Consider the following 24,670-nt stretch of genomic DNA (forward strand, 5'->3'; position numbering starts at 1 on the left):
GATGATGATGATGTCGAAGATGAAGGAAGAGGGCAGAACGAAGACAGAAAGAAAAACCGATGCACATCCTGAGGAGGACGGGAACAAACAGGGAGCGGGAAAAGGGCAAAACATTGGAACGGAGCTGGGAAAAAGAGAAGAGCTAGAGAAAAGCGAACGTGGTGAACGTAAATGCGAAGAAAAGCCGGGACACAAGAATAACAAGACCTCTCCTTGGATATCGGGGTTTTTCGGAACCATCGGGCGATGTAGCCTCATAAGGGAGGGAACAACATTACACATTATAATAAAGAGAAGAAGAAAAAAAAACCCACCCGAAGAAGCCGAACACGGGTAAAGTGAACGGACGGGCTCGGACGGGTTTGGTTGGGTATGATCAACGTTGCGTTTTTTTTTTTATGTTTGAAAGAGTGCGGCACTCGACAACATCGTATGTATGTTGCTTGCCTGGTAGGCGAGACAGTGAGAACGAGAGAGAGAGAGAGAGAGAGAGAGAGAGATAGCTTACGCGCACGAATATCCCCTGATGACTTCGAAACAGGCAAGGAAGGTACGATTTCATCGTCTCGATGAGCCGAAAGCCAGTGAGCGTCTTCGTACATGTGTGTGTGTGTGTGTGTGTGTGCGGGCGCTCTCGCACTGTGAAACTGGCGATCATCAACGATTCGGAGTGGGTGGACGCGTAGCAAGCAAGCATAAAAAAAAACACATAACTGCGCGAAAAATCGTCCCAACATTGCGACACATGTGATGACCACGCCGTTGCGATGACGTGGGCAGGTGACATTGCGCTGGTTGACGCGGTGCTGTGCGCCCGCGACTCTCGGTGTACGACTGCACGTGGTGAAAGTGCGTGTGCATACAGGAAGCTAGCATGATATGTGGTTGGGAGGGGCGGTGGGAAGGGGAGGATGGAGGCAGAGGAAGGTTTTTTCGTTACCCATATAGAAGGGAGAATCGGCGTGTGTTTGTGTGTTGAAGATAGATACATCAATAGGAAGACGCGAGGGAGACTAAGAAACAAATGCGTACACCATCATTGTAAAGGGAGAGAAAGAGAGAGAGAGAGAGAGAGAGAGAGAGAGAGAGAAAAAAAAAGCCCCGTGTACTATGTTGTGCCTGGTGGTCAATTCTTTTTGATTTGATTAATCCGCACACGCGTACGCGGCGCGCACCAATCCATTTGCAAAAGCGAAGTAGTTCATTTGCTTACGCATACACGCAAACATGCGCATAAATACGCGCACGTATGTTCGCGATATGCTGTTTTGTTTTTTTGTTTTTTTTTTGTTTTGCGTTTGCTGGTAATGATTTTTCACGATTTCTCTATCACGCTCGCACTCGTGGCAAGCTAAAACTGTCAGGGCGAGATGCGTGCAACGCGATCGCGCGTTTCCAACCTGCGTGTGCCAACGTTCCAGCCATGGCACACAATGCGCAACAGTGACATTAATTATGATTAGATCAGTCTCAGTCCCATCTGACCACAACAGCAGCTGCGGTGTGCGGGGTTTCCCGTCGAGAGCTTCTTGATAGAAAACAGCAAAAAAAAAATCTACTCGCTACCTGTACACCTTCTCTCCTCCCCCCCCCCCCCCCTTCCTCTTCCCGCATTCTGCACCCTTTTAGGCTGCCCTTGCAGCACGCTAAACGTCCGAAACCAAAACAAGCACGATCAGCGGCATCGAGCGCGACCCCGGGCCGAAAACCATCTGACAGCTGAAGATGGCCGCACTTACTAATTGGCGATATACAGTGACTGCCAATAATGTAAGACCGCTTTTATGTCTATCTTAGGCACCATCTTTAGCATCTTTGCTTGTGTCCAAAAGTTCGTCAGTGATTGGGGAATAATTTCGCTCTCTCTTGTGGCTTGTCAGACTTGCTGATACCACATAATTGGATATTCAGCCCTTACTGCGGGAGGGTGATTTGAGCCCCGGTCCTGTCGTGTGAAGACTCCAATGTGCAATCAGTTTAAGAACAAAACCTAAAATGATTGAAACAAATTTTCAATCCATAAAAAAATCTTACTTTTTATTTAGAACAACTAATCAATCCTAGAGTTGAAAAATGAAAAGCAGGGACGCTCCAAAACTATACAGAATTTTTGGTTTTAATTTGAAAATTGATCAATTGAATTATGTCGAGAAAAGCGACTAATAATCGACTTCATCATAACAGGAACGTGTTTCCAAAATGGTCATTTAAATTTTACAAAAAAATAAAACAAAAAACAAAGCTTTTTTTTCATTTTTGTTTAACTCCAAGATGACGGCTCTTTGCCGTATGTCCAAAACAAAAGTAAATTTATCAAACTTTCGCTTCACAATCTATTTTCCCCCTTGCTATATGCAATAGCTAGTGGTCTTATTTTATTGGCGGTCACTGTAGTAGTGGTGGTAAGGTAAGTAGGTAGAGTAGATGACGTACACCCTTTTTGGAGGCTTTGTTTTCGCGCACACATTTGTCACGGGATGGAGAGGCTGCACTACGCTTGGGCACAGGTAAGGAAGGGAATCGGGATCATCGGATTTGTTGATCGGACATTTTTTGACAGATCACGGGATCACGCATTGGATGGATTGAGGATCGTGATGCGCTGTACAGACGTCCCGGAGGCCGTCACCATTTGGGCAACCAGCAATGAGGCGTAATGGATGCGTAAAGGTAAAGATAATGGATTTTTGTGATCTTGAGAACTACAGCTCGTTCGTTCTCTCTCCCTTTCTCTCTCTCTCTCTCTCTCTGCGAGGTTACACACCCTCCCTGCGCTGGGATGCTGGTATTGGTAACTGGTACATCGAATAAAATGATGCACGCACACCTTGGACCTCGTACGCAATAGAAGCGAACCCGAATGGTACGGCCGAAAGCATCATCAACGGGAAGAGACTTACTACTTTAAATGTGTTTTATATCGTACTGATAACAAATGGCGTGTGGGTGATTGGGATGATCAGCCACAGAACGATCGCAAGCGCTACCCCTTCCGCTGGCCATCAATAATGCACACACCATGTGCATTATTTGCTTACGGGTATGATGCAGAAAGTGCATAGCGATGCATCAGCAGCTGGTGCTGACGAAAAGGGACAGCTGATGTGGTGGTGAGATATCTTTTTTTTTTTTTGGTTTGGTTTGCAACATACGGCCTTGCCATGGTTAGGAAGTTGCTCTCACGAACCACTCTATAACTCTACGAATACACAGATTCAAACCATCGAAGGTAGGCTCGTACTAGAGGGTTGATTGTCGTGAAATGATGAAGTATGGAGGGACTTTTTGTAATTTTAATTTCTTTTTTTGTCAACATTCAGTATTCCTTTCCAGATTGACTCAATTAATCGCATATTTTAGCTGTTTGGGGTTTTTTTTTTTGTTTGGTAAATAATTATTTCACTACTTACGATTGTTTTACCATCAAGCTCAAGAAAATAAATACTAGACAACACACAGCAGAATAAACACTTTGGTCCGATTAATAATTTTCACCAAATGCCAACCACCGGGAGTAACAAACCGAAAGTGAAATAGTACCCACCGCGGTATGAAACGCTTTTAACGGTTTAAATGCAATGTTTCGGTTTTTAAGTTCCTTAATAACGGTTCGATTTTTTCGCCGGTATAAATCGGTTTGAATATTATTTTTCTTTTTCCTGATATTTTTGATTTTCCGGAAAATGCACACGCTTTTACCCGTCACCAAACGCCACCGATCTGCACGCACACACACACACACACACCCGAAATGGACAGCACGCGACTACGCACGTCCTCACGCTTCGACGTTTGCTTGAGAAATGTACGCTGCAGCTCGTTTATCCGGGTGTTTCGTTACATTGGCACGGATAATCCGTACAGGTGAGTTTACTTTTTGGCGTACGAACCCGCTCAATCGGAGTGGTGAATTTATTTGCGTAGCATTTTCATTTGAATTTCGTTTAAAAAAAAACATATTTTCCCTTTCAAAACGCAGTTACACAAATCACAAATGAAATTTGAAAAAAAAAGAAGAAGCAGCAGAAGAATTCCATAATGTTTATGGAATGTGTCACATTGAAAGTTCTCGGTGCTAAAAAAATGTGTTTTTTTCCAAAAGCGAAACAAAACATCGCACACTGCCTGCCACAAACTGCTCGAGCTGCTCGAATGACGATGTAACGCACGTTCGACCAATACATTTTTATTCGCGCAAGGCAGATAGTTTGGAATTGAAATTTAACTGAATTTTGATTGTGTATCAAAACTGAAGTTCTCTATGTTTTCATCCAGTTTATTGCATCTAAAGATAAATGTAATGTGTAACATTCTTTATATATAACAATATATAACAAAAAAAATGAAAAAGTTTTGTAACATAAACGTTCATGGCGGTTCAATGCACGCCCTAAAACGTTTGCGAAACGAAGAAAGCATTCGGCAAGGACACAACCGTATACAGGTGCAGTCCATTTTGTAAAACGAACTATTACATACTATCGACACGTGCATTCCAACCGGGTACGTTGCACGCACTGGTTGTTTGCTGATCAACGTCAGCCTGTTTCGTGATGACGGAAAACCCGGACTACATCAAAAGACATCCAATACAGGTGTAGTTAACGAAGGGGGGGGGGGGGAGTGAATGAGAACTCCAATCATTACGCCCCACACCTCACCCCACAAAACCCCCGACGGTACCCAACAGGTACAGGCTCCCTCATTCTACTCCCTCCAAATAGCACAAAGACCCTCAGGGCACTATTAAGGATTCACTTAAGGGAAAATTACTACACATCGCATACCCATTTTGCCGTCGGACGGGCGGCCGCACCAAACTGTCGCCAGCGTACCCCAGTGTATAGTGTTACGAGCGTACGGTAGAACCGGATTTTTAAAAGGCACTCACCTCGGAATCCCACCTCGGAGTTGCCGTGAATGAATCCTTACACCTCCTAGCACACCACCGCCCGCCATTTTTGCCTTTGCCGGTGGTCGGTGTGGATGGAGAGAAACATTTCATGCGAAGGAAACCGCAGCACTGCCAGACCCATCGTTCCGATATTGATTTCCAACGGGTGGGTGTGCGCGTGTGTGTGTGTCGGGGAGGGCCGGGTTCTTTGGTTACATTTGCATTCAACTATCTGCTCCATGCACGGCTACCGCCATTTTAACGCCAGTTTCAAATTGAAAGTGCGTGCGTGTGTGTATGATATGTTTTTTTTTTCATGTGTTTTTGGGGGAAAGCCGATTGGCAGGCACTTTACCCCGGGCAACAATTCAGTTGGAGCTGGATCGTGTAGCAGTACGCATCGTAATTGAGTTCCCCGTCACTAAACTAGCAGAGCAGAGAACTTGTGTGTGTGTGTTGATGTGGCTGGAGTAGTAGGCGTCCGACATCCACTTCCTCGCTTCCCACCCAGTCCGGAAGTTGTGATCCTTCTTGGAGACTAGTCCAGTGAGCCTCCCCTCAAGTGAAATTGCTTCTAAGGCAAGTGGGTCTGTGCATGTGTGTGGTGGAAAAGTGAATGTTTTTTTTTTGAAGATCCTTACTGAAGAATCCTCGTACAAAGCCGCGCGTATGCCCCCAGTCGTCACCGCCAGTTCCATGACCAAGCAATCCGCTATCAAACTGCTCAACATGGTAGCGAACGGACGCAAAAGACACTCGTCGATCAATGAGCAGCAGCTAGTGCCGTTAGAGCCACCCGGAAGTTGCCTCTCGTCACCGCCGCCCGGCACCGCCAACCGCTGCTATCAATCGTCGCTCCGCAGCTACAGCAAATGGTCACCGACAGAGCAGGGCGCGACGCTCGTCTGGCGGGATCTGTGCGTTTATGCGACGGCCGGTTCGGCGCACGGTGAGCGGACCGGCAGCTCCGGCACCCATCGACCCTCGATCAAACGCATCATCAACAACGTTAGCGGTGCCGTAACGCCCGGCACACTGATCGCGCTGATGGGTTCGAGCGGTGCCGGCAAGAGTACGCTTATGTCTGCGCTAGCCTACCGTACACCGCGTAAGTCCGTGTGTCCCTGCAGGAAACTTTCCACCATCCTACAGTACGATCAAATTCACCCTCCAAAGTAGTCTATGTTCCATGATTAGCTATCTAATTTCAACGCAACATCAATACATAACATGAAAACCAAGACCGCCACAAGTTCATCAGATGACGCTTAAATTGAACACTGTCCAACTTCAAGACGGTGGGGAGACACCGTTTCTTGTCTCCAAAATTATCTTCCGAACATCATCTACCGTAGACAGCTATTTCTAGCACCAACAACTAACCTGGACACTGTATTTAGCAACATTATGTATCGTCTCAAGGCTGCTTAATAATGCTCTTCTTAATACGTTTCTCCCTTCCGCGTGAATGTGGCGATAGTATTGTCATAGTCCTGCAGCATTAGCAAGGCTTCTTATGCGGCGGCTTCTTAACCGGTTTACATATGTATTTCTACGAAAGGTACAATTTAACGTTGCGCACCGTTTGGATACATTAGTCCGAAATGGACGTTAAGTTTGCTTGGATACAGCCGCAAGAACTCACGAGCTAGCAGGTCTTAAGATATTACGAACCATTTAAGTGTGACTTGACCGAGAGCCCTGATTGAGTGGAAATTCTTTGCAAGTAGACACATTATCTACCGACCAAGATGGAGGACAATTACAAAAAGACTCAATGTTGGGCATAACCCAAACATAAAAGGTTTCACTCTGCTCTCCAACAACTCCACACAATATGACACATAATCCCTTCCAGGATTTTCCCTCCAGAAAGTAATAAAAACCCTTGCTTAATATATTTTTCTTCCTCTACAATTCTCATTCCCCAATATTATTCCCCATATTTAGCGGGAACGGTGGTGCAGGGCGACATACTCGTAAATGGACAACCGGTGGGCCCGTACATGTATCGATTGAGTGGATTCGTGCACCAGGATGATCTGTTCGTCGGTTCGCTGACCGTGCACGAGCACATGTACTTTATGGCCAAGTTGCGGTTAGATCGGCGCGTCGGCCACCGGGCCATAGATCAGACGATTCGGGATCTGCTCGAGCGGACGGGGTTGGCACGGAGTGCCGGCACCCGTATCGGTGAGGCGGGTGACGGGAAGATGCTGTCCGGCGGCGAGAAGAAACGGCTTGCCTTCGCTACGGAGCTGCTCACCAAACCGACGCTCCTGTTCTGCGACGAGCCAACGACCGGGCTGGATTCGTACAGTGCGCAAGCACTGGTGTCGACGCTGCAGCAGCTGGCCCGCCGCGGTACTGCCATCATCTGCACGATTCATCAACCTTCGTCCCAGCTGTTTTCCATGTTCGACCAGGTGATGCTGCTGGCGGAGGGCCGTGTTGCGTACGCGGGCCGTCCACAGGATGCGCTCGCCTTCTTCGCCCAACATGGACACGCCTGCCCGCCCAACTACAATCCGGCCGAGTATCTGATCGGTGCGCTTGCCACGGCACCCGGGTTTGAGAAGGCATCGCAGCGTGCCGCCCATCGGCTGTGTGATCTGTTCGCGGTGAGTGAAGCGGCCGGGCAGCGCGATGTGCTAATCAACCTGGAGGTGCATATGGCCGAGAGTGGCGATTACCGGGTGACGGAGGAACAGCATCTGACCGGTCGACCGCACTGGCTGCACTCGACGATGTGGCTTACCTACCGGGCGCTACTGACAGTGGTGCGCGATCCTACCGTGCAGTATCTGCGGCTGTTGCAAAAAATTGTAAGTCAATTTTTTTTTCCTGAAGACATGGAAGAGCTCGGATTTAATTCTCCCACTTTTTTTCAACCAATATAACTTACCACTACCACTCAGGCGATCGCACTGATGGCCGGGCTGTGCTTTACCGGCGCTATCGAACCTACCCAGCTCGGAGTACAGGCAACGCAAGGCATCCTGTTCATACTCATCTCGGAAAACACGTTCACCCCGATGTACGCGGTACTGTCCGTGTTTCCCGAAACGTTTCCCCTGTTTATGCGTGAAACGAAGAACGGTCTCTACCGTACCTCCCAGTATTACGTAGCGAATGTGGTCGCGATGCTGCCGGGACTCGTACTCGAACCGCTCGTGTTCGTACTGATCGCGTACTGGCTGGCGGAGCTGCGTCCAACCTTCTACGCTTTTCTCGTCACTGCAGCGGCGGCAACGCTCGTCATGAACGTCTCAACGGCGTGCGGATGCTTCTTTTCGGCCGCATTCAACTCACTACCACTAGCGATGGCCTACCTGGTCCCGTTTGACTACATCCTCATGATCACGTCCGGTGTATTTATCCATCTCAACACGATGCCGGCGGCGACCCGCTGGCTGCCGTACATTTCCTGGATGATGTACGCGAACGAGGCCATGTCCATCGCCCAATGGGAAGGTGTCACTAATCTTAGTAAGTCATATCTACTCGGTATCTTCTATAGCGGGTTAGAATGTATTACAAACACTGCAGTTCGTTTTGGCTTTCTTTCTTCTTACAGCATGTTCCACCATTGATGACAAACTGCCATGTCTTCGTACCGGGCACGAGGTCCTGGAGCACTACAGCTTCGACGAAAGTCACCTAACACTAAATCTTTGGGCGATGGTGTTACTGTACTTTTGCTTTCACGTGTTCGGTTACTTATTTTTGTGGCGCAAAACCAAGCGTTGAAAGGCGTGTGATGTAGTAACGTTTCGTTTTTTTTTTTTTGTCGTCTGCCAGCTAACATACTTGTCCTTTGCCCCGTTTAAATACACCAGGAAACCAACAGCTACAAAACGAGAGTGCTTTCTTTTCGTTTGTTTTTGCTTCACGAGAAACTACTTGATCAGAAATTATTCTATTGAGAACGTACATAATCGTAGCGTAACGGCTTTTCCATCAGAGCACGTGATCGGATCCTTCGAACGGGAATGAACAAGAATATCCGCCTAGGAGAGTTGTGAAAAAAGGCAAAGAAAAAACATCGCCCTGTGGTGAATTTAGCATAGTTCAGGTGCATTTAGCAGATGTTAGATGCATTTACACGAAAGAAAGTGCTGCAACTATTTGTAGTCGTGGTTGCATCGTGCAATATAGGAACTTTTTATTATTATTATTGAATTCTCATAGCAAAATAAATCAAGCAAAACAGGTAGCAAGAGACAAAGAGGTTGTCCATAAAATACGTAACGCTATAATCGGGATTTACACGACAGGACCCGGGGCTCAAATCTACACGGGAATTTTCCCTCTAGTGAGGAATATCTATGCAACTATGTAAACCGAAGGATGCGCTGTCGGACGTAATCGTGTTCGGATTTCGAAAGGTTGCTGACCGCAAAGTTAGCGGATAAATAGAAGGCGCACGCGATGTTTTAGCCCTTCTTCATCACCGTTATATTCTCGTATAGAAAAAAAACTGTAATATCCGAAAAGCGAACCAAGAGAGGCTTTGTTGCTGGACGCAACACTTCCCATTTTCTGTTTCGGTTCGAGTAATCACGAGCCGCTAAATTGCTCTTCATTTCCATCGAACAAACAAATATCCAGCTGGCCTCACTAATTTATAATTTCTTGACCAACATTAAGAAAACATCTGTGATTTTCGGTAGAAGTAATTTAAAAAAAATTGGTAGTTTAAGGGTGCTCATCATTGAATCGGTAAGCTTATCAAAAATCGGTAGGAATACAGATAAATCGGAAGCTCTGGTCAAACTGCTTGCAGTACCAACATCAAAGGGGGAGTTTTTTTTTTGTTCACCACGTTACATGACGTACACGTGTGGTGTGTTGGGTAGAGCTGTTCATTTTTGGTACTTGGGAATGTTTATTATTTTGTCTGTGTTATTTTGTGTTTGTGAACAAAGCAAACAATGCTTTTATTCTGTTGGAAGAAATTAAACAAACGGCGTATCAGTGCAAGAAAACAGAAAAGTTATTAATTAAGAAACATTCAGTTAATTAAGCTGACATCTGGTTTGACAATCTGTCATCCATTGTCCGGTTTGGGTGGTCAGACCCTGCTGTTACAGCCAGTGTGGGCGCGTGGTTCTATTACAAACAGAACGCCCGTGAGATTAAGGTACATGCCGGCACTAAAATGGCACCCTACTCGTCCGAAAGTGATCTTCAACCAACACCCCCTCAATCCGAGAAAACAATGGAGGGAGCGGACATTTTGAACCAGCAGCCATTGAGCGTCCCGCCGGATCCCAGTGCCAGCAAACGAAGCCATCGATACAGGTGTGAACATTGTCAGCAAACGTACAAACGACGGGACGAACTCGATAGGCATAGGTTTTCGCACACTGGTGTGGTAAGATAGTAATTTGAGTTTCACTATTAAAAAAAATGTAGGTGCAAGTTAATGGAGCCTTTAATAATCGCATTCCAGCACGCGTACGTTTGTCTGGAACCGGGCTGCGGTAAAGGATATACCAACCGGTCACATCTGCTGCGTCACACCCGAACAGCTCATCTCGAGCGACCGGTCCCACAGCATCCGGACGTAGACTGCAAGCATCCCAACTGTACGATGAAGTTTGCCACCAAGCACGCCATGAAGCGTCACTACCAGGTAAAGCACGTGCTTGGCAAACCGTACGCGTGCGATGTGTGCAACGAGCGGTTCTGGCGTAAGCTACAGCTAAAGCTGCACAAGGTACGCCATACCGGCCAGTATCCGCACCGTTGCGAACACTGCAACCAAGGTTTCGTGAATCTTAAATCGATACGAAACCATCGGTGCAAACGTAACGCACAGAAGTGTACCGAATGCGCGAAAGAGTTTAGCCGCTGGTCCGAGCTGGTCGCTCATCGACGCCTGGAGCATCCGAGCGAGTTCCGGTGCGAACAGTGTGACAAGCTGTTTCACACCAAGCGCAACCTGAATCTGCACGGTCGGGTACATCGGACGCAGGACGAGCGTGTCGTGTACGAGTGTCCCCATGCCGGGTGTCCCCGGTTTTACGAGCACGAGCGCAACCTAAGCGCACATGTGCGCACGAAACACGACCACCGCAAGCGGGCGGAACACGTCTGCCCGGTAGCGGAATGTGGGCGGGTGTTGGCCACCAAACAGAAGCTTGACCAGCATCGTAAGCTGCATCTGCGTGCATCGAGTACGGTCGTTAGGCGGAAAACGAAATCGGTATCGCTGGAAGCGGGATGCAGCAAGGATGTGAGTGGCGGGCCGTCGACGACGACGACGTCGCCACCGCCGGTGTGTTCCGCTACGGTGCTAACCGTGCCGGCTAGCGTTCCGATATCACCCGAGCAGAAGAACCAGCTAGACGTTACCACTGATTCCGAGGTGGAGAATACGGTAACGGTGCAGAATTTGCTTGAAACGCGCGTACAACTCTTATGCACGCAGCTCGATACGTTACGATCGAATTTAGCTCCTATTTAGGGGGAAAGTTAAGTTCGGGGTGATTTTTTTATTGTTTCATTTTGTAAATTAAATATTTATCTATGGTTTCATGTAAACTTCGCGAAGTAAATTTACCCGTTAAGCGATTTGAGCATTTTGAGCTCAAATATATGTTTTTTTTTAATTAATCTGTAAAGCTTGGTCTAGCTGTATGGCTGCTACGCATCAATACAAATGTGTACAGTAAATTAAATTAAAACGAGCGCCTTGTCGTTTCCTAATTAGAAGGCATTCAGAGGGGTGAATTTTGGCCACTCATAATATGATTTTTTCTGTGTTTGTAGATTTATATTTAAAAATAATTTTTAAAACATTTTATTTTTAAAAGTGTCGTTAAGATAGCGATATCTAAACGTTACTCAAATGCTAGGTACTGCTTTAAGTAATCACTGAGTATCTCTTGCATACATGCGCTGTATGCATGCTGGAATGGGTACGAAGCGATTCGATTTTTAAGTTTAAGCTTTTAGAACGGTTAAGGATAAAACAGGTAGAAGGTTGCTCGTTACTGCACTGCACATTTTTTGGGCAGTTAGGACTTACCGCATGTACTTTCAGCTTTGTTAAAAATAAAATTGGTTTTGCACGTTGCAATGTAATAGCAAACCGTGTGTGTTTTTGTTGAAGATTCTTTTGCTTCTTGAACCTAGCAGTTCCACCCGGACCCGGCGCATAAAAACCGGAGTACACTTCGGAGTTTGTTCAGGAGTAATCCGGATTATTCCGGAGTAATTGCGCAACTCGATTTCGATTTTGAATCCGAAGAAATATCAGCAGTTGACTCCGGAGTAGCCCGCACTTGATTCTGCAAGGCACTCCAGAGTTAATATCCGGCTTTTCCAGAGTATACTCCGGTTATTATGCGTCGGATTCGGAGTTCCTACCGCTAGTGGCCACCCTGTCCTTAGTACAAGCCACACGAACATAGCAAAAGCCTTGACATCCCCTACCAGCACAGTCCAGAATTCATGACCCGTCATCGCGATCATCATCGTGCCTTCCCAAAGCCCATAAAGAAACCAAAGTAAACAGCTTTGTCTTATGCCTACACAGATAGAAACATTCCCATATTGCTGATAGCTTTATTAACTACGCGTTCCACTACCGTTTACAATGAACCGGTCACCTTTCGCTTTCGCATCGTTTCCTCCCATTCGGCCAGCTGCTGTTCGCCCGTCTTCGGTGCCGGTTGATAGTAGTGTGCCGGTGGCGTTCCTTCCTCCAGCCGCACGAAGTAATGGCAGTGTTTGTACTCGACCTCGCCGGTTCGGCCGCGGCCATGGCGCCGCAAGCCCTTGAACACGCGCCCCTTGCCACAGAACGATTCTGCTACCCACAGATTCGTCCGGTACTCGACGTTATGCCGCTTCACCGCCATCTCGACCGCCTCGAGTATCGCTTCCTTCACGAAGCTGGCACCCTTCTTGTCGATGAAGGACAGCTGCTTTACCGCTTCGTCCACCGACATGCCGCGCACGAACGACGCAACGTACCACATCTTTTTCGGGCTGTATTTCAGGTTGGTCTTCTGGTGGCAGACGTAGGCGGGGCGCGGCTGTTCGTCCGGTTGCTGGGGCGGGTAGATAACTTTGTTGTACTGGAGCCATCGTTGCGGTCCGGTATTGTTGCCGTTCCAGTTTTTGGCCAGCGCGTTGCCCGTGTGCAGATTGGCCGCTGTGACGAGCCGTAGTGCAGCACCGGTCGTGCTGCGCTCCGTTAAGACGAACCGCTTGAGGGAGTTCACTAGCAATGTGGCCATTGTGCTGTTTGTATTAACGATCCTATGTGTGTGGTCTACGATGGAAAATGGTACAAAAAAACCGTGTTTCCCAGGGCTGCCCTTGTTTTTGCTCCGGACGAAATTTGTTCAGACCGGGTTGCGGAAAAGAAAAACACAGGCACACAGGCGGTGTGTTATGTATACACAGTGACATTAAACGTCAGGGAGAGCCGAGTTCCGTACTGTCGATTCGAGCAGTCGAGCAGCAGTGCTCGAAATGTAACTTTTACATTACACGGAGAACGGTCATAGATTACGTAACGCTCCACCGAAGGAGGTGAGGGACCCTTTAGCTTTACGATTTATTGCATAAAGTAAATAAAGTTCGACTAATTGATAATTATCATTAAAACTCGAGTTTATTCATTTCGAGAATTTTTTATTTCGTATCACTATCTATTCCGAGACAGAGAGAGAGAGAGAGAAAGAGAGAGAGAGAGAGAGAGAGAGAGAGAGAGAGAGAGTTAGAGAGAGAGAGAGAGAGAGAGAGAGAGAGAGAGAGAGAGAGAGAGAGAGAGAGAGAGAGAGAGAGAGAGAGAGAGAGAGAAAGAAAGAGAGAAAGAGAGAGGGAGCAATAATTTGAAAAAAAAACAGGCCGGAAAACAGTAAACGACATCGGTATTCACTCGGCAGGACTGGGACTTATATCCCATCCGGACCGTTCCCTCGTAGTGAGGACAGACTATCCGACTACGTGGTATCAACAAGTCTAGTAAGCCATTAGATGGGCAGCGTGACTTCGAAAAAATCCTTTTTTAAGAGTTTTAACAATCCTGCAATCGCATTTGATTTATTGCTTAGTTTGTTTTGCTTCCATATGAAAAGCAACAACAAAATAATTTAATTAAGTAAAATATTTTTTTTGTACTTTACAAGAATAAAAATAAAGATTTCCTTTCAGAGCAATCCAACCAACGACTGGCAGCACTGTATTTTAAACTGTCATCACCACTCATAGCGAGCGCCTTATGATATTTCCTCCAATGCGAGAGCAAAAGCCTCTCGCGGGAAATTCTGAGAGCGATTTTCCCGAATTTCGGAGAACGTGTTCCGAAGCGCTGGCGAAAAACCTGCACTCACCTTCGCGGAAAACGCAATGAGATGAGAGCGGGTATCGCTGTGATGTATGAAAGGCAACATCGTAACATTTTCATCTCCCCCACCAATTTGACCCAACCCACCCCCAACGCTGGAAGAGTGCCCACCCGCTGCGAATGGAATAATTTGCAGGACACTCACAGAGGAGATGCGTGTGTGTATGTGTGTGTGTTTTATGTTACATTGCTTCGTCTTCATAGAGCGCGTTTGAAAACTGAGTGCCAGCGCGCAGTGAATTTTCCGCTCTCCGTCAAATGCTTTATTATTTTTTCATTTCTCCCGACGCTCCCTGGTCCCACACACACTCACACACAGACACAGTCGTCTGAGGGTACAGCTAGCGAAGCAGGGCAGCAGTTTGGAAAATTTTTCGGAAAATTCGAGTACTGCTACGCACTGTGGTGGTGTGGTGATTGTTTTAGAGTTGATACTGCAGGCGTACAGGGTAGCAGTAGTAAGTCCACTACCAGGCTGTCCGCTGTCGTACAGCAGTGTTCCCGTGCCGTGAGGTGTTTGACAATTTGGAAAAGCTGTTTTCGGAATTTGCGATGGTGATGAGTGTGATGGTGATGTGGCGCAGATAGGCAGGATCCAGGCGTTGCGTGGATGAGTACGGATATAGCCAAGCGCTACCTACCGGACGTTCTCATACCACTGTCCGGTATCCAATCGAGGTAAAGGGCATAGAAGTTTGGCAGGCATAGAAGTAGGTTTTGCTGGTGATTTCTTTTTGGGCAATATCTACCTCAGGTGCAGGTGTTGTGACATACATTTGGTTCAAGAAAAAGTATGGATAAAGTATCAAACGATTTCTTGAAGTTTGGTTGAGAAGATCGACAGGAAGGGCACACCAAAATAAAGTTTGCCTGGAAAATCCTTCTACATAACGCACACACACAGCCTGTCACACATGTGCAAGCACGTACACAGTGAAAAGCATGCATCAGTCCACACGCGCGCGCATACACCCGCAACATACAGGTTAGTGGCTGTAAGCCATAGCACGGCAGGAAACTGATCCTTGTTTTGCTGTAGTAGCATGACTGCCCGGAAGGTAATAGGGGCCTAGAAGCCCTGAAGTGAAACTACGTTCTTATTAGAGTGCGCACAACGATGCGTATGTTTGCTATATCTCTGTGTGTCTGTGCACTCTGTGTGCTTGTAGTAGGTACCATTTAACACGCAGTTTTGTTGTCGTACCGTTGCGTATGTTTGCCTTCCAGCTTCGGGATATATTCACGAAAGGCAGTGTCAAGACATCCATTACTATAAGATCCTGTCGGTCATATAAAATGAGAGTATAGATAGATAGAGAAAGTGTGTGTGTGTGAAAGAGAGCGACAGAGAGAGAGAGAGAAAGAAAGAAAGAGAGAGAAAGACAGAGAAAGAGAGAGAGAGAGAACATGGAGAACAATCTGGGTGGATATAGAGCGTACGGTGATGACTGACCTGGCTTTTGGACATCTTTTCTTCGGATTTTTTTTCGCTCCAAACAGAGAGGATCGCACAGGGAGTAACGCGTGACGTGAACTCAATCAAGGTACCACGCGTCTCCACCATCCGGTCGGCCATCAAACGATTTGCTAAAGCCTTCCACGAGCAAAAAAAAAAGAAACGGAAACAAACGTCCACCAATCAAAAGCTATCAACCAACGTCAAAGCTCAAACCGAACCGAGGAATACACATCTTTTGCTGCGTTTGTGGTGACTCGACTGCCTCGTGTACCTTTGTGCAACATCGGTACAACTGCAAGTGCTTCCTGCTTGCTGCGCCTATTTCGCGACCGAAGGTAAGTATTTCCCAGCCTGCCTGGTGAGATGGTACCCAGATTGTACTGTTTACAGTACGGGAATTATCTAACTGTTGGGACCTTGGGACCTAATGTCAGCTGTGTGCAGTGTGTAGCTGACGGACTGTTTCATGGGTGTACCTATTACTTGGAAGTATTGCATCAAACAAGCTAGCATTGATGCACAACAACTTCAGTGCATAACAAGAAAATCCCTGCAATGCTGAAATGTGAGGTTATATTTGAGAGTTTCCTTCAAACATCTTTTTTTTTTCGAACGAAAAAGGTATTATAATGCTGCCACCCGTGCAGATGTTTACGTGCTCGGGCAGTCGTTCCACGGTGGAAACATTGGCATCCTTGTTGGCATCTTTCCACATTGTGCCCGGCCATCTTGCGTGCGCGTTTTGGACTTGCTGACATTTTCTTGTGGACAAATATAGAAAAGTAAAAACCACACCACTGCTACACACCCACCGGGAACGCTTGGTTTGGCTCGGTGCATGCGATTGAAGCCAATATTGAAGCCAATCAGCCGAGCAGATGCATGTGTGCATGCTGGTTAACTAGCCCGGCAGTTTCTTCCCCACTGTGCAGATGCACAGCTTTCTTTTGTTAATATTTGAGTTCTTCTTGTCAAGCAAATCTCCAACTGAAGTAGAATGCTTTACGAACGACAGGTACTAAAGTGAAGTTGTTTTTTTTTCGTCTTCTATGGTGGTGAATCATCTGCCCAGGTTCGTAGTACTGTAAGGCGCTCGTCGCCCTAAACACAGCCCACGTGCCGCAGCGAGGAAGAAACCGGACGACGAGAGCGGTCAGCTCCAGCCGAACGACGATGGACGTGACGGTGGATGGGCGGGTACCGCCGGATACTGCTGACCCACCCCAAACGACCAGTGCCGGTGCGGCCGGCCACGCGCAGCAACAGCACGACCAGAAATGCTCACATATGTCGCAGCAGGACCCACACCACCATCACCAGCCGCACCAACAGCGAAATTTGATGGACAACGCACACGCCAGTCTCCCCGGTGCCATCCAGCGAAAGTCACGCACCAACGACCGAAGTAAAGAGCGGCCGGGTCACACCGAATCGCCGACCGGCACGATGGAAGTTGACACCGGACACTACGGTGACGATGGCGGAGGACCGAAAGGCAAAGGTTCATCCGATAAGGTAAATGTCGGGGGAGGGAGTGTCAGTCGAACTCTCCATGTGGTCGATGTGTGTGTATGTGTTGTTGTTTTTTTCTGGTGTCCCGCCCGGAGGTAGATTTTAGCTCGGAGAAATCCTTGAGGTCCAGCCACACTGCTCTACACTGCTCTGGCTATGGCGAATTTCAGATACTTCATCGTGTCTGGTTCACTGCTTGTCTAGACTGTTGCCACCGTTGCAGCAGAAGTTCGAGCAGGCCGATAAACACCAGGTCGGACAGAGCCCGTAAAGCGTATTTATAGAAACTGATGCTCCGATGTGTGCAATGACCTACGGGAACGGCGTGAGTGAAAGCGATACTTTGTGGCGCATCCCCGCACCGGCCAATATAATCTACCTCCGTGAATTGGATTCCTCCTGATCGGTTGTTTGGATTACATTCTGCGTTATCCGTACACCTGCACCTTTCCTGCCACACTTGCTGTTAAACCTGTGCCATTAAACGTCACGTCACGCCATTGTTGCGCTGTATGGGTCGGTATTTATACCGTAGTACTGCTTCCGGGATTGAAAGCTCGTTCCGTTGACGTTTACTACCTCGCAAGAACATATCCTACTCCGTCTCTTCAATTACATTGTTATATCTCTCTATCTCTCTATCTCTTTTCTTGGCTGTTCTCTCTGTTTATTTGCTTACGTACCTGGTCGTGGCGTCGGTAGCTTGTGGTGCACCTCATCATTGGCTTCCGTGATATCTGTGTGTTTACACTAGTGCTACCGCTTGGTACCTTGTTCGTTTGTTTCGTCTCCGCTTACGTCTTCCAGCCAGAGGAAATTCACGAGACGCACTGTCGGGTATGAAGTTTAATTAGACTTATTTGACCGTTGACTCACATGCGCACGGTGTGGGAGAGTGCTCTACTGGGTGTTGCAGACATGTTTGTGCAGAGTCGGGTAGAATTTGTAGAAAGAAGACGCACCTCCAAGGCTGTAGTGCGCCTCATGCTTAAGTAACTAAACGTATTACTATATCTAAGTTGTCGTAGATGAATGTGGGATGATACTTCAACTATTGCGAATATTCTCAGTATTTTACCAATCGTAGTTAAAAACGCACCGAGGAGCATTCTCTCACACCTGTGGTAGTAGCTGTACACTTAGAGGTACTTCAGTTCTACACCTGCTTCCATTTCGGTGACTTACTCGATAATTTTCATGTATCCGTTGTCCGTTCCCGATATGCAGGTGTACAATATCATACCGTCAATCAGTGCCATCACTGGCGTTAGCCCACAGCGGTATCTATGGCGTGTGTCGATTGCACTCCACATCGGGCCACGCTTCATCATTGCCTTCGTCTACCGGAACTGGTACCGTGCTATGGTGGCCGGTCTCAACGATCCAGGCGTAAGTATCCGTCTAGCTAACCTGGCACATTATGAACTAATCAGTATCGACACATTTTCTTCACCCCAAAATAAACCATAAATCAGCGTATGGCAAAAGCCTGCCGAATGATCAACATCGTCTACTGGCTTAATCTGGTCGAGATCAGCGCCCTCTGCGGAGTGACCTACATCTCCAACAAGGAGAACTATCGTAAGTATTGTAACGGCACACACGAAACTGCATCCAGCGCGTAACGAACGCTTGCCCGTCGCTATTTGCAGCACTGCACGAGAAGGTGTTTATCATCTTCATGACGACCTCACTGTCGTACATGCTGGCGACGCTCAAGCTGCTAAAGATCCTGCAGCCGGACGGGCCGCAAACACCGAACGAGGAGTCATCGTTGCGCTACAAGCAAGCCTTCTTTGCCCTCTCGATCGCCAGCACGGTTGGATTGATACTGTTTTTCCTGAAGCATCGCTTCCTCTGCCAGGATCTCGGTACAGTTGGAGGACTTCCATTTTTTGTTTTGTTTTTTTTTTTTTTGCTGTTCAGCAACTAACTCACTCCATTCGTGTTTCTTCCTTCGGCAGCATTCAGCTGGTTCGCACTGTGCGAGTACATTGTCGCGTCCGCGAACATGGGCTTTCACTGCACCACCATGCTGGACTTCCCGACCGAGCACTTTCTGATTGCCAAAAATGCGAAGCAGTACAAGAAGCAGCAGACATCGCTCGGCTGGAAGCTCGACTGAGCGCCGTAAGCCGCTGGATTCGGAATGTCGGGAGTACAGTGCACTGTCAGCCGCCATCTGTTCGTTGGTTTTTTGTTTTTTTTTTTGTCTCGGCAAATTGTTATTGACTGGTGGGTTTTTGGTTTAGGCGGGCCCTAACGTAGCTAGGGCCCTAACGGACTGGAGGCTAGTGTTCACACCTTAACTCCGACAACGCCACCACTCAATGCCGTGGCAATCGGCAATCAAGCTACACCATTTTTAGTGACCAGCGTGTGCGGTGTGTGCACTAAGTTTTTTTTTTGTTGTTGTTGTATGTGGATAGGTGTGCGTGCGTGCGTGTGTGTGCGATAATCACAAAACCACCGCCTATGCAGGCTGGTTAGGCAAAGCAAACCTGTCTGGGTATCGATTTAATAATATAATATAAATTTATATATTTGTATACATATATATCTTAAAATTACCACCAACAGCCAGCAAAAGCGTGTATGTATATACAAATATAGTGTTGTATTGTTTATTATTCTATCGATAGATTATAAAGAGAGAAGGAACCACGCACGCACACGCACAGCCGCACTTACATTCAGACACGAGAAGAAGAAGAAGAAGAAGAAGGGAGAAGAACAATTATTTAGACAACTACATCAAACCTCACGTTGATGCAAATTTATGTATATATATATACATATATATACATATACATACAACTTAACAGATAAAATTAACGATCCATACCTTTATATATATAAATGTATATGACAAGATGGAGACAGATGAGCAAATAGGTGGTCGTCAGTGATCAGAGGGCTGAACGATGAGCTGTTCCCCGATCGATACTTCTTCATACACATCTGCCATCTGTGTGCTAGGCTAGTGCGTATAGAGTAGCTATGTATGCGTTCCCGCGGATCAGCCAACTACAGCAGATTACCGGCAGCAGCGTTTAGTAGTCGGCAGCGTGTAACGAGCTCTCCTTAGGTTAGGCGACGCGGCTAATGGCTGAAGCACACACTGCGTGACCTTGGTTCCTTTGGCTCGTGCGGATCCATTCCCTTTTCACCATTAACATCTTCTAGTTGGGAACCTTCTGCTACACTAGTACCCATTTTTTAGACGCCGAAACAGTAGACGCCGAGTATTGCAAACAACTTTAGCACAGTAAGTCACACGTCGCATTTCCTTGCATGGAACACACACACACACACACAGACACACCCACAGCTACACGCATCCAGAACCGAAGCAAGTAAGGACACTCGTATACTCGCCCAGATAGAGACATACAGATGTATTGCTCACACGCTCACACATACAAGGCAGGATCTGCTCTTCCCACATTGATACGTACAACCGAGGTTGCATACAAGCGTAAACACACACATATCAAATTTAATCGGCGCAATGATACGACGAATACGAAATGGGCGAATGGAGAAGATCCGCAGTACTTCAACACTTCTGCTTTATACGTGAAGTATCGTTAACAAAACAAAATGGAAGCTAATCTTTTCTGCAGAATTAAAGAAACAATGACACGAAAAATGGAAGAAAGGTGAGAGGAGAGAGAAATAGAGAGAGAGAGAGAGAGAGAGAGAGAGAGAGAGTAAGAGAAAGATAAATGGAGAGTGGAAATACTACACTTAAACTAAAATGGAGATACGTAAAGTAACGCACAATACTTAGCAAAAGTTCGACTCCTCTTTTGATTTTTTTCTCTCACTCTCTCTCTCTCTCTTTCGCTCGCGCTCTCTTCTCTTTCTCTCTCTCACTCCTTTTAACCACTAAAAATTTAAAATTGTACTTATAAAATAATTAGTAGCTGGAAACAGCCAAAGAAGAGCGAGAAAAAGAGATCTTTGTACATCAACCAGCACCTGTCGAAGCTTACTTACCATGCTCCTTCCTGCGCAGCACCTGCAAGAGATTACATCACATTACCCACCGTTCACTACACGGCCCTTTTCTAACTCCTTCCTTACCCCGGTTTCTAGATCAAGATCCTTCGATTCACCCACCTGTTGCGTTTTGATGCCATCTCCCCCCCCCCCCCCTCCCGCCCTCCCATTGGAACCTCATCATCTGTCGAATCTCTGTGCGACTGGGTGTGTGTGTGTGTGTGCGGGCTCGCGCGCGTGTGTGTTAAAGATTTATAGTGACGCTCAAGCACAGAAGCGTGCAGCAAAGTTATTATCGAGCTATACTTTACTATATACTTCCCTTCCCCCATTATGCAGCACGGTGGGGTGGGTGAGCGTAAAACTAAGGCAACGAGAGATAGTATAATGACTATTTAAGTTTTATTTTTAACTCTATCAAAGTCTAAGTCTAGTCTAACGAAAGTAAGACAAACAATACAAAAAAAAAAAACAATTGTAACTAACAAATAGATGGAGCGTGCTAAATGGGAAAGTGAGAAACCGACATGGGAGGCAAAGGAAGAGACGGAGAGAAGAAATATACAAACAAAAGGTTACCTGTTAGCAACTGTAAGAAACACAATAGAAGAAGATAAAAAAACAGGAGAAGCAACAAGCTTAATCTAGAAAACTAAACAGAACAAAAAAGTAATTAATAAAACTGGAAAAGAAAAGCGATTAGCACGCCGAACAACTATCGCTATATGTACAACAATGTATACAAAACTGGTATAACATCATAACAACCTCTCACAAATACAGTATACGCTGTGCGAGTACAAAAAAAAAAGATATGGCAAAAAAAGGAAACATAAAACCCTATTACGAACAGTGGACGGCAAAACAAACAACCTCTAAAGAGTTAAAAAGTTAAAAACACACACCCACACACATCTCACCAACACATCCCTACAGGGCTCCGATTTATAAAATGGATCTTTTGTATCTTTTAGTTGAATGTTTCAAATGTATTGTGGAACACTGGCTCTGGAATCCTGAACTTTGCAACCATGGTGTGGGGGTTTTGCATACATTTAGGGGAAATTTTCGTAACGCGACGAAGTTCAAGCTTTCCAAACATCGTTTTCCTACTAATTTACGCTGGCAAATCTGTTCGAATTTGCATTATGTAAATGATAAACGATTCAATTACATTTCGCAATTTGACAGTTTGATTGTGTTTCATCATTGGAAAATCTACACCAAATTTTTAAAGCAGCGTAGTTGCGTTGCGAGTCTATCCCTAGCTGATATGCAAGAATCTATTATACGACTGCATAGTTTTGCAACATTTTTAATTTGAATTAATTAGAAACATTTTGTGATAAGAAAAAGTTTATTAAAACCCTGTAATAGTGAGGGGAAAAGCGAAGCGAGCCATTTTTCGGAACCAATTTCTTTGCAAAAAGGTAATTTTTCATATCTGAACAACAATATCGCCAATTTTCCAAAAATATGTTTTCAGCGTATCTTCTTCTTCGTGTCTCTAAGGCGTGACCTCTAAGGTCACGCCGGCCATCTGAATGGCTTACTAGACTTGCCGATACTGCGTTGTCGGATAGCCAGAGTCCTCACTACGGGGGAACGGCGTCCGGATGGGATTTGAACCCCGGTCGCACCGTTTGAAGACCGGCGCCGTTTACACCACCGAGCCATCCCCATTTGCGTATATTTTTTCCAAAAACATGTTGCACATTCATCTGTTAGCTTATGTTTTGCTACATTGAACGTTACTTTCGTACTAATATTTTTGTTCTTCTTGGCTTAACGGCTTCCCTGGTCAAGCCAACCATCTTGCAAGTACGACTGCTCATTTCAATACTCTCATTGACAAGATAATGTAGGTGCAGAAAACCTACTTTGTGATTTAATTCAAACCTTGGTTCGATCGTTGATGGAACGGAACAAACCTAGTAAGTTCGGAGCAAAACTCCCATCACTATCCTCTAAGACATATAGAGGAAAAAATTTAACGAAACAGCAAAATAATCGGTAATTATGATAGGCATCATTTTCTTTTCGAAATTGTTCCTTACTGCTTCTAAATTTGTTCTCAAAAATACTGAAATACACACACATACACATACAAACAAGCGAAAGGATGATGAGCAAAATGTGACGCAACAATTGCCGCGATTCAGGCGCACTGCACACATGGCAGCTGTATAGTAGGAAACTAAAATTATGTGAAGGTATGCGCAAAAGTAATTGGACAAACAAACAGTAATAAATGCTATTTGTGGCGAATGTCAATATAGAGCAGAACAGACCGGTTCCTTTTGGCCTTTCTTCACCGTTTGGAACCGTCTCGTCGTGTCACCGCAAATTGGGCGCTTGCATACAGTCAGGCGTATCGTGCAGGAGATGCTGGCGTGTTGTGCTATAGTATTTTTCCTAACCAATTTCACTGCATCTTTGCCCTTTACCGTGGCGGCAGTTTTCTTCGAACAAAAACCTAAACAAACAAAAGAACAAAAAACAAATAAACCCAAATGAAAAAAACCAAAACTAAACAAACAAAAGATTAATAATAGCGTAAGCGAACGTTTGTTTGCCGGCAGCAGAGCAATTACGGAAGTAAAATGAAGCACGGAGAAGTGGAATGGAGAAGAATTAGCAAAGCGAAGGTGAGTAAGATAACAATTTAATTAGTGGTGCATTTCAGCGAAAAGAGGAGAAAACCACACACACACACACAAAAGGAAGAGAGAATAACAAAATATGGTAGCATAAATTACGTTAAATCTCACTGTCAACGCAGAAAGAACAAATAAAACATAGCGAAGAAAACTAACAGCAACAAAACTAAAAAGAAACAAACATCATAGCTATTACAAAACGGAACCAAACATAATGGCGTTGGACGGTAGCAAACAAAAAGGAGAAAATAAAAGAAACAAACACACACACGCGCTCGCAAAAACGAAAACAATTAATCGCGGAAACGAGCGGAAACACTTTGCAAAGTGAAGCAAAACAGGCAGGCGAAAACAAATAAAGACCTAAAATATAATGCGGTTTCTGGGGTTGATTTTGTGATTTTTAAATTTTCGAACTCGGTGCAGGCCTTTGCCATTTCTCCAACGGTTGACACATCCGCAATCGAACAGGCGTGATTTGCGGTAATTTGTGAAGCTATGGAACAACATGCGGATGCGGGCAGACATCTTAGTACTTTTTTTTTAACTGTTATTTATTAGAACTCGGTACGTGGCAAGTCATAGGCAGTACCGGATGTTTAGCGAGTGAATGCTTCAGCTCAGCAGCACCCACGGTTTGCTGTGCATCCGGAATGTTTCGTGCATTGGAACAGGTTTTTAGTCCATATTTAGCACGGTAAGCCGCGTGGGAGGCAATCTCAAGCATCTCCAACAAACACTTATTTATGAAGGGTTGATGTACGGATAGGTCA

General features: G+C 45.9%; 4 protein-coding genes across 4 annotated transcripts; 3 read left to right on the forward strand and 1 right to left on the reverse strand.

Moving 5' to 3' along the window:
- The first annotated feature begins 5,557 nt into the window (after positions 1 to 5,557).
- On the forward strand, positions 5,558 to 8,644 carry LOC126556014 (protein scarlet). Its single transcript, XM_050211175.1, has 4 exons — positions 5,558 to 6,002; positions 6,845 to 7,719; positions 7,813 to 8,383; positions 8,472 to 8,644. Exons 1-4 carry the CDS (start codon positions 5,564 to 5,566, stop codon positions 8,642 to 8,644), a joined length of 2,058 nt encoding a protein of 685 aa, XP_050067132.1. The 5' UTR covers positions 5,558 to 5,563.
- Positions 8,645 to 10,055: 1,411 nt separating this feature from the next.
- Positions 10,056 to 11,366, forward strand: LOC126558123 (zinc finger protein 467-like). The gene is made up of 2 exons (XM_050214081.1): positions 10,056 to 10,271; positions 10,350 to 11,366. Exons 1-2 carry the CDS (start codon positions 10,056 to 10,058, stop codon positions 11,364 to 11,366), a joined length of 1,233 nt encoding a protein of 410 aa, XP_050070038.1.
- A 1,105-nt stretch (positions 11,367 to 12,471) lies between these two features.
- On the reverse strand, positions 12,472 to 13,146 carry LOC126560554 (39S ribosomal protein L22, mitochondrial). The gene has a single exon (XM_050216515.1). The coding sequence runs from the start codon at positions 13,144 to 13,146 to the stop codon at positions 12,496 to 12,498; it is 651 nt and encodes a 216-aa protein (XP_050072472.1). The 3' UTR covers positions 12,472 to 12,495.
- Positions 13,147 to 16,797: 3,651 nt separating this feature from the next.
- LOC126558571 (post-GPI attachment to proteins factor 2-like) lies at positions 16,798 to 19,362 on the forward strand. The gene is made up of 6 exons (XM_050214609.1): positions 16,798 to 17,235; positions 17,935 to 18,069; positions 18,460 to 18,621; positions 18,708 to 18,813; positions 18,885 to 19,103; positions 19,197 to 19,362. The coding sequence occupies exons 1-6, from the start codon at positions 16,894 to 16,896 to the stop codon at positions 19,355 to 19,357; spliced, it is 1,125 nt and encodes a 374-aa protein (XP_050070566.1). The 5' UTR covers positions 16,798 to 16,893; the 3' UTR covers positions 19,358 to 19,362.
- The last annotated feature ends 5,308 nt before the right edge of the window (positions 19,363 to 24,670 follow it).

The sequence above is a fragment of the Anopheles maculipalpis genome, chromosome X (assembly GCF_943734695.1).
Source record: "Anopheles maculipalpis chromosome X, idAnoMacuDA_375_x, whole genome shotgun sequence".
NCBI classification, from domain to species: Eukaryota; Metazoa; Arthropoda; class Insecta; order Diptera; family Culicidae; genus Anopheles; species Anopheles maculipalpis.

Bases quoted from the DNA above. Each gene is read 5' to 3' on its own strand.
- LOC126556014 (XM_050211175.1), top strand. From the start codon at position 5,564: ATGCCCCCAGTCGTCACCGCCAGTTCCATGACCAAGCAATCCGCTATC. The intron at 7,720-7,812 runs GTAAGTCAATTT...ACTACCACTCAG, and splicing joins TGCGGCTGTTGCAAAAAATT to GCGATCGCACTGATGGCCGG. The intron at 8,384-8,471 runs GTAAGTCATATC...TTCTTCTTACAG, and splicing joins GGAAGGTGTCACTAATCTTA to CATGTTCCACCATTGATGAC.
- LOC126558123 (XM_050214081.1), top strand. From the start codon at position 10,056: ATGGCACCCTACTCGTCCGAAAGTGATCTTCAACCAACACCCCCTCAA. The intron at 10,272-10,349 runs GTAAGATAGTAA...ATCGCATTCCAG, and splicing joins GGTTTTCGCACACTGGTGTG to CACGCGTACGTTTGTCTGGA.
- LOC126560554 (XM_050216515.1), bottom strand. From the start codon at position 13,146: ATGGCCACATTGCTAGTGAACTCCCTCAAGCGGTTCGTCTTAACGGAG.
- LOC126558571 (XM_050214609.1), top strand. From the start codon at position 16,894: ATGGACGTGACGGTGGATGGGCGGGTACCGCCGGATACTGCTGACCCA. The intron at 18,814-18,884 runs GTAAGTATTGTA...CGCTATTTGCAG, and splicing joins CTCCAACAAGGAGAACTATC to CACTGCACGAGAAGGTGTTT. The intron at 19,104-19,196 runs GTACAGTTGGAG...TTCCTTCGGCAG, and splicing joins CTTCCTCTGCCAGGATCTCG to CATTCAGCTGGTTCGCACTG.